Source organism: Abrus precatorius, unplaced genomic scaffold, assembly GCF_003935025.1.
Source record: "Abrus precatorius isolate BTA unplaced genomic scaffold, Abrus_2018 Scaffold8, whole genome shotgun sequence".
In the NCBI taxonomy this organism is placed as follows: domain Eukaryota; kingdom Viridiplantae; phylum Streptophyta; class Magnoliopsida; order Fabales; family Fabaceae; genus Abrus; species Abrus precatorius.
In genome coordinates, this window is record NW_020874428.1 from 24,530,969 (window position 1) to 24,540,753 (window position 9,785).

At 32.4% G+C, this 9,785-nt stretch overlaps 1 protein-coding gene and 1 pseudogene across 2 annotated transcripts; both read right to left on the reverse strand.

Annotated features, from left to right (window-relative positions):
* Nucleotides 1–1,355: 1,355 nt before the first annotated feature.
* LOC113848546 lies at nt 1,356–3,846 on the reverse strand (annotated as a pseudogene).
* A 2,227-nt stretch (nt 3,847–6,073) lies between these two features.
* LOC113848547 lies at nt 6,074–9,250 on the reverse strand. Of its 2 annotated transcripts, XM_027478143.1 has the most exons (4): nt 8,864–9,250; nt 8,729–8,793; nt 8,531–8,640; nt 6,074–6,603 (listed from the first exon to the last, which is right to left on the reverse strand). In XM_027478143.1, exons 1-4 carry the CDS (start codon nt 9,042–9,044, stop codon nt 6,354–6,356), a joined length of 606 nt encoding a protein of 201 aa, XP_027333944.1. In that variant the 5' UTR covers nt 9,045–9,250; the 3' UTR covers nt 6,074–6,353. The 2 variants fall into 2 exon arrangements, with proteins under 2 accessions (XP_027333944.1, XP_027333946.1); XM_027478145.1 differs by having other exon boundaries at nt 6,460–6,592; nt 8,531–8,793; nt 8,864–9,108.
* Between the last annotated feature and the right edge of the window lie 535 nt (nt 9,251–9,785).

Consider the following 9,785-nt stretch of genomic DNA (forward strand, 5'->3'; position numbering starts at 1 on the left):
GTAAATTCATACGAGTTTATGATCTAAGATAATAATAAAAAATAATAATAATAAACTGCTCAAATTACATGTAAATTCGTCTTTGGATAAACTCGGGCAAACCCGTGAGTTTACGTACGATTTTGCAAGTTTAACTAAACAAAGGCAAAATCACTTTTTTTTCTCATCAAAATAGCACCACTTTTCTTCCCTCTTCGCAATTTATGAAACATCCCATTATCATTATATAATTATTGCACCAAAATCACATTATCATTACATAATTTGGCTATTTAAGTATGATTTTTTCACCAAAATAACACCATTTGGAATGACAACACCACTTTTCTTCCCTCTCTGCAAGTTGTGAAACATCACATTTATAATTATGGCACTAAAATCACATTATCATTATATGATTTGACTATTTAAGTATGATTTTAACTTTATTATTAAACTTTATTTCATTATTATGAGTTTTTAAATATTATTTTTACATAAAATAAACTCTTACGAGTTTATGATTCGAGTTTAGAACACTCTACGAGTTTACATAAATTCTCGAATTTAACAATCTTGATTTTCATTATAATCTTAATCTTTAATTAGCTGTATGTTATATTTTAAAGTGTACCCTTTACTCTAAGATAAAATGGATTAATTGTTTCTGTAAAAGATAGGCTTGCTGATTGCGTGAAATATCATCATTTATTTATCACACAAATCAAATCTTTGTTACTCATTGTTTACCTTATCTACTTCTACTATGAGAGTGTTTGCAACATTGAATAACTTCTTTCTCAATAAGAACATCATTAAGATTTATAGTTTCTTCTAGTAATTTGTCATTCTTATGATCAAATTCTCTTTCTCTTCTCCAAGCCCGTTAACAAAACTTTTGAACCAGAAATGATATCATGCTTCATGAACACCAAATCCCTCACAATATCAAGTTCTAAGGTCTTCTCTTAAGGGTAGATCCGAATAACTAACATGCAAGACAGAAAACTGTGGATAAGTCTAATTGAATCCATAAACAAAGTGAACTTCCACAAGACTATATATTTAATCAAGAGAAGGCTCATTAGAAGACAGGCTCATCAAATCAATGTTGTTTTGCTAGTATGTATATCTTGAACATAACTGCATGATAGTTAAAGCATGTGCTATATTCAGTAGCAAGGAATTCCTCTGAGGAGTCAATTAAGTGTAATGATGACAGACCAGTATCATGGTATGTTGTAGAATCTTGATGAAATATGGATCAAATTACCATGGATTATATTATCTTTGGTAAACTAATGTGTGTGCTATTCAATTCTGTATCATATACAAGTAATCTCAAAATTTCTGCTAGAAGTATTCTTCAGTGGATATCATTGAAGCCTAAAGAAAGCTATAAGAGGTTCATATACATCCCGCTTAGCATTTTCACCCATAACATAATCTGCATGTGCATAATCATTTCTGTACTGTACTACAAGTTTATCTCTATCATGATCTTTAAGAATCTCTATCAGACGTTGCACATCTTTAACATCAGAAAGTGCATCAGCCCCTCCATAACTCAGGAAGATGGGAAGATCATTTGGAAGCCTTGTCATGTCATATGCTGGAGGAGTGGGTTGTCCATAATGCTTCATATTCTCATCTTGGTTCTCGTAATCAAACATTGATGTAGTTCCTTCTCTGATCACTGTCATATTTGGTGTGTACATGATACTTAAATTAGGAAAATGTTCATGATCGTGGTGCAAGAATGAGAACATGCAAGAATTGACAATTACATTATAGGATACTTACTCTGAGATAGATGGATCATGTTCTTTGTTGCTGTTGACTGAGGCTCATGATCCAAGAAAACATCTACAATCGAAGGGTTAAGGCAGCAATTTGGGCCTGAAAGCATAATAACGTTGTTAATACAGGAAAAGGTCTTAAATATAGAGATTTTTTTGGTGGTTGGAAGGAGGGGATCAGGGGTTTAATAGAAGAATAAGAACATGCATGCAACCTGTGAAAGCGGTCAACAAATTGGTGCAGTCAATGCCTGTGTTATTGCACACATCCTTAAGAAACTTCACAACAGAGCCCCTATTCAAACATGAGAAAATATGAAGTGAAACAAATCATGGTATCATCAGGATTGGTGTCACAAGATAAACTAACTAAGTGAAATGCAATTATTAAAACAAAACCTTCAATTTTTGTCCTCCAAAGTTATACGTGTCACTACATTAATCCTTTAAAAAATTTAGTCATCAAATTAGTCACTCAGAAGTTTAGATAGTCATCATATTAGGTAGATTGTCACTAAATCCTCCAACGATTTAATCTTTTTATCAAATTAATCCCTCAAATATTTAAAATATCATCATATTGGTACCTATGAAGGAATAAAGTAACGATAGGAGAAATCTTTGAGAATTTAATTTGATGACAGATTAAATTTTTGAGAAAAACAAATTTTGGAAGACTAATGCAATGAAACATATAACCTTGGAGGAACAAATTGATAGTTTTCTCAAATATTAATTAAACTTCACATTTCAGGATGGATTCTGGATCTGATTTATTCTACCCAGCAAGAATTTTGAAAAATGTCGAATATTGTCATACAACATAAAAAATATTGAACTATGAGGCAGTAACATTGCACCCTTCTTAGCCATAGTGCAAAGTAATGAATGATAAGAAGAGTTGCTTACCCGCTCATGTTAAATTCAAAGATTCCCAATTTGTACAACGACTGTTAGGGGGAAACACACATTTTCAGTGTCATCCTTTTGAATTTTAACCAACAATTCTTTGTTAGTGAAAGAAAAACATATATAATTGTGACTAATTACCTCTGCAATGAAGTTTTCAGCAGCATTTTTAGCTAGTGGTGAAGTCATCTGACCAACATAAGCAATTGGGCTAAGCAAGGCAGCTGATCTCAACATGTTCAGCAACTGATCTTTAGAAAAAGCAGCCAATGCAATCAAAGTTCCCTACAAAGAATCCAACACTCATCATTCGGCATCACATTGAATTGCAAGACAAAAAGGTGAAGTGTAGCAAGCAAAATTCACCTGTGAGTGACCAACATAGTGCAGTTTCTGTCCAGTTTGATCATGCACATATTGGAATGTTGCTGGAAGATCATATGCAACTAGTTCATCCCATGACCAATTCCAATAATCCTAAACAATGAAACTAACATAAGCAATGTAACCAAATTTCTGACCATAGAAGTGCAGCAACATTTAGCACACAAAACTAACCGAGCTATTAGTAGGTAAAGATGTATGTTGACGGCTATATTTGGTTCCGCGTGAGTTAGCAACCCAAACATCAAACCCATTATCTGCCAAAAGGAATGCAAGAGACTGACTTGAAGGTAGTAACAACCATGTTATACCATCCTGCAACCACAACATTACATTAATTGCCAACATCAACTACAAAAGCCATAGAATGTTACACACTTGTTTACGCTCAGAAACTAATAGCAACCATGAAAAGCCCATGCTGTAGCAGAACTGGTGGCCCTCTTGATCCATCCACTAGAATTCTTGGCATGTTAAGAATGTAACCATCTTGGGTTGTCACCTGAAAATCATTGCATACATACAACAAAAGAGTCAGTATCTTCTCTAAATCTTGCTGATTTGTGATCGGAACAGAAAGAGATGAAAGCATGGTACCTACCAAGTGTTCTTCACAAGTATAGCCTTGTGTCTTCACCATTGATGAGCAAATACCATCTGTGGTGGTTGATGACCATGCAGGAGTAGTGATAAATGGTAACAATTTTCTTCCAGTAGCAAGAGTTAAACCCCAGAAGAGAATCACAAGGACTATTGAGAGTGATGTCTTGGCCATGTTACTGTTTCCTGGTACATCAATCTTCCCAATCCAGACATTATTTATACACGCAGTAAACAGGAATAATAATAATAATAATAGTAAGGTATTCACATGAGGGCTTTTAAACCACCTTTTTTGTCAATAGATTGGACCTAGTGGTTAAACAAAGCATCTGTGGGGTCTACCATGGAGCTACTATATTATATTATAGGGAATTTTGGATTTTGTTGCCACGGTTCTTCAACTTAACAAGAAAATGTGTGGATGGTTTTTGTTTTTCATAGCAGAGGTGACCACTTACCAGACCAATGTGGCACATATAAAAAGCCAAAACCTTTGTCTTGAAGAAAATATTATGTAATAGTTGCTCTAAGTTTTGTCCCACAAACCAAGCCTTGCCTCTAAATATTAAAATTTTAAAATATTTAAGAAAAATATTTTGTTATAATTGAAATACAAATGATTCATTTAAATAAGTATATAATACTGATATTTAAGTTTAAATTTGTAATTAGTATTAAGTTAATATGGGACAGTAAAAATTGAATTGGTGTTGCTCATTCCTTTGGGTAAGGCCAACTTCAAAACACATACTTGTTGAGTTGTTTATCTTGAATTTCTGAAAAGTTACTCTTAGGTTGTTGCAACCATTTCTTGTATAAGGAATGTCTCGTAACTCAAAAAGTGGGTTCTTACATATATTTGATCACTTTTTTTTTTTGGTAAGGAACGGTTGCAGGGCCATTTATTCTCTAATGAGGATTGAGTAGTATTTGTTTAATGAATACCAAGTAACCAATAATTTAAAAAAAATGAAAAAGTTGCGTATATTTACACTAGTCATCACAGTTAATCAAGTTGAAAGTAAGATGAAAGTTTATAGAACATAACACTAAGATTGTGGACGAATTGCCTGTATGACTAGATGTTAGCAATTCAAGTTGGTGAAATGAATTTTTTACTGCTCTTAGTTCAAGTTTAACGTATTATAAATAGATAGATTTTGAGTTTGTTTGTTTGAATTTATTTTTATTTTTTATTTTTTTTGCAGTTAAAACTAAGAATGAAAAAGGAATAATTAAATGAGAGTTAGGGGAAATTAAGAGGCAATAATCACTTAAGATAATGAGGTATTAAGAAATCAAGACTTAAAAATGTCACAGAGAATGTGATTAAGGCATGAGTAGTGCGTGTTTATACAAAATGAAAGAAATGAAGATTTAAGAAATGAGAGTACAGTTAAAAATTTAAGGATTACAAAAGCAAATTTGCTAACATGACAAGAAACAACAAAATGTATAAAATAAGAATATGTACCTTCATTTAAGTTATTTTGAAACAAGAAAAACTAAACTTTCTTGAATGTTTATTTTTGGAGAAAGAATGATTTTCAATGTAGCATTGAAATTGACCCATTTTTACATAAACTTGTAGCATTTCATCCGAGTTAATCGTCCTGATGATCCATTCTTGGTTTTGGAAATTAACATCAAATTAGCTGTAACTTCTCGAATAAAGGATAAAAGATAAAAAAAAAAAATTCATGTATATCGACCGATATAACTAGTCATTGAATTTTATTTAGTTGAAAAGATAATTTTAAATAAAAAGATTTAAAAATGAAAATCTAACAGCTACCAATTTTTTATCACCCTTTTCAAATTAATTTTGGACAAGTTTGAACTGGATGTTTGACTAGTTTTCAATTCTCCCAATCAAACAGAATAATTTGATCTAATTTTCAAAATAATATTTGTAATAGATTAAAGGAAAATATACAGAATAGAGACACAATAGCATGGAGTAAGAAAAATACAAAAAATAGAGACAAAATAGACAAAAATAAAAAGTTAATTATCTTGGTAACAAATCAGAAAAAAAAAATGTGACCGAATAAGTCACTTTTTATGTATAAGTTAATACAATTTTAACTGTCTATTATGCCAAAAAAACAAAAAAAAACAAAAAAACAAAAAAAACAAAACTCCTAACATACATTTTGATTATATAGTCAAGATTAATCCTTTCCCTTTCCACACTTCGCCCCTGAACTGTAAAACATTGATTAATTAATAATAGAAAATATGTTAAAGCGTGTTTAGATAAATATCATGACAATATCCTCCTATTACTCTTTAGAACTTGCTCATTCGTCACGCAACACAAAATTACTCTCCAGACAATTCTAAAATGAATATTTAGAATCAATTAAACAAAATTGAAATTTGAGAGATCCATTTGCCAAACCCCAACTAAAGGAAGGATGTGTATCTCCTCCATCAAAAATTAGCTAATCAAAATGAAACATGAGTTTCTGAAGTGCTCCTCACATGAAGCATGGAAAATTTATGAAGCTAAGGGCGACGAATTACAGGCACATATCAGTGTGCAAATTTTGACTATAATTGGTAATAACCCCATAGCTACTTTGTTTATCTAATTGAATGCCTAATACAGTATATGCATCCATCTCTATCAATACTGGTGTTTATGACTAAAAAGGACCATTTTATAGTAGTATGCTAATGGGATTTTCCAGCAATATGCGTGGTAGATGCATCCTTTATACTTGTTTCTGAAGTTTTGACTGCAGTATCTGGCACTTTGGACCTTGCAAGGGGCCTTCTAAGGAACTGGAATTGCCACCCTCTAGGTTTTATTTTCCCAAGTAATTGCCATCTTCTAGGTTTAATCTGTCCAAGCATTTTCATCTGCTCCTTTCTGAACTTCTTAGTAGTATACCATCTTCCACCTTTCCATCCTAAGCCATATCTGTATATCAGCTGAAGTGAAAACTTAAAACCAAAACGAAATTAAAATGTTTAAATCTATTGATTGCAAATATCCAAAGATAATAAAAGTCAACCTGCAAAACTTGTGAAGCACCTACACATTAAGAGAGGAAACTTGTTCATGTCAAACGTCTACAATACATCAACACCTTGATGCAATACTCGTAGCTCTAATATCTTGTCGGCATGTTTGAACAGATGCCACAGATAACATGGTAATATCTCCTTCTACTTATTAATGCATCTTATGTGCTTTTTAACAGAGGCATCTTGTTCATATCGACACGTACACAAATCCAATATGCAATTAACTAGTAAAATTCAGATGCAAAAATGTTGAGGAATGATCTATATTAGAGAAAACAGGAACTAGAAAAAGAAATGTAATGTTAAAGAGTTTAAGGGACAGAGTGACACCTATAATCCCCTCGCCATTTTCCTCCCACTCCCAAAGCTCTATGTGCAAAACTACACCTGATCTTAACCTTCACCATCTATTGATTATTTTTGCTATCCTCAAAATTTTAGAAACTTGAGATCTTAAAGATAAGAAGGATCAAATTTAATTTCAGGAAACCATGAGCATATGGAGAAAAAAATTGTACTAAGAAAACCGTTGGTGTACACTTTTAATTTTGTCACCCACATTTCTCCTTGCAGTGTATTACCTAGCACACACCACCACTTTGCACCATCAATGCCCCGTGTGAAAACATTTCCCATTACATAAAAAAACAGCCTACGAAAAATCTCAAAATACATAAATTGCTAGGGGGATGTAGACAAGGACAGTCGCAAGCTATAAAAACTTGTTGGATGATGTCATGAATTTCGTTGAAAATTAAACCAAAAGCCAAAACATTTTTCCAGTAAACATCTTCAGCTGAATATGGGGGGCATACATTTACCTATAGGTGCTAAGAAGAAACTGAACATTAAAAATGGCTTTGGGCCAGCAGAATTATATTAGTGTTTTGTTAGAAGGGTAAATTTGATCGCTTAAAAATGTGATTACTATATGTCTAAAATTTAGTTTAATAACAAGCAAAGTTTCACATGATAATTTAATGGATTTGAATCCTCTCCTATGGTTGAGTCACAGGATATGGTCGTTTTGGAGAGAGACACAATTTTTATCAAATAAGGACATACTCTGATTGATTGTAAGACCCACTAATTATATTTAATAAAAAATTTCCTTTTCTCTATAACATGATTAGATCCTGTTACTCAACAGCAGAAGAGAATCTACATCCTAATTTTATCTATTTAAACTTTCTGCAATTTTCTCAAAAGCGCTACTTAGAAAATTGAACCAGCTCATTGGTTAATTGGGAAAACTATGAACTAAGTAACCATAAGTATCAAGCAACCTAATTGAATCGATGTAAAATGTGAGGAAAAAAAGATTCACAGTGAGCAGAAAAAGAGATCAATTGTCAATGGGTTACTCAGGTTATGTAGGACTTTCTGCTATAATAACTTACAGCTATATACAAACTTTTCTATCCAATATTTTGCTTAAGCATTGTAGTTCATTACTAAAACATTTTAATTATACAACAACAACCAAAGCCTTTTTTAACCAACTCTATGGGGTTGGTAACATGCATAAAAAAAAATTTCTTCAATCTTTCATTATAAATAGTAATAACCATGGCAAGCTACAATCCCTTCATGTTTCTGCAACTCAATAAACAAATTTCTAAACCATCAAAATCATATTTTTAATAGTGTTCCAAAACAACAATATCATATCTTAAAACAAATTTCTGCAACACTCTCTCTTTACTTATCGATTGTAGTAATGATATTAGTGCTAAGTAATACAACATCTTGAAACATAATAATCATTATAGATAGATGCAATGGAAAAGATAAGGAGCAATTGTATGGTTGGTAAGTACCCGATAATTAGGGTGGTTCCAGCAGTGGCAACACAGGCCGGAACACTGCAACCTCCGGAACCGACAATGTCTTTGATTTCGGAATGCTCGAGATTGGAATGGTTTTTCATCTGCGGAAACAGAACAGAGCATGTAATATGAGAGAAGTAAAAAGGAGAGAGAGAGAGGGGGGGGGGAATAGGAAAGAGAGACAAGTACAGCATTTTCAATGGATTGAAGCCTTTGATCAACTCTGGATTCATGTAAATGACGCAAGGAATAGCCTGAGAAAGAAGTGTGAATGAGTGAGTGAGTGGATGAGTGTTATGCAGAGAAAGGAAAGAGAGAACGAACCAAAGAAAGCAGTAGCAACGGAAGCAATGGAGGTTCCAACGGTGAACACAACGCGGTGTCTCTCAAACGTATCCTTCGTGGAAAAATAAGTGTCTTGAATGGCAAGCCATGATTTCAGAGATTTTCTTTTAAGGTTCGCCGCAGAAACACAACCTAAGATTGAATTCCTAAGTCGCTGCATACCCTACCGCTAGTGATGGGAAACGCCTTTTACTTGTTTCCCAAACTACTCATCACCCAATTCAACCTTCAAATCGTAATCACGATTACAATTTTAACCATTAATAAGAGAGAGATGCGCAATGCAAACACTTCAATTCAATAGTACAGTTTTGGGCTTCAGCCCCTGTTGATTCTGCACCAAATGAAAATAAAAATCTCAGCTTTAATGGAATTCGTGCTAAATCCTTCTTATACACTTCTTGACTCTCTTTTTTTTCTTGTAATCTAATAGTGTTTTGGGCCCCTTTTCAACTTAGTTGTTATGCCACATATTGGGTCTTTTCTATACAAGAATTAAAATCCTTCAAATATACAATTGATGTTAGTTTAATATTTTAAGACTTTAAAGTGATATTAAATTATTCAGCGAAAAAAAAAGTGATATTAAATTAATCATTTCATTAATTTACTCTTTTAAGAATTAGTTTGTCTTACAAACTTTGATGATCAAATTAATGTTACGCGTATTTTGAGAGAATAAAACCAAAGTTTACTCCGTTGATAACTAATGAATCAATTTTAATAATAAAATAATATTTAACATTTCTTCAAACGTCTAATACATCATAAATGCTTAAAATTAATATGTAAAATATTGAAAGTATGTAAGATATGTGAGAAATAACTTAAAAGGAAAATTCTGTAAACATATCAACTATTTATTTTATTTTGTTTTCTTTGGTCCAAATATTAACTATTG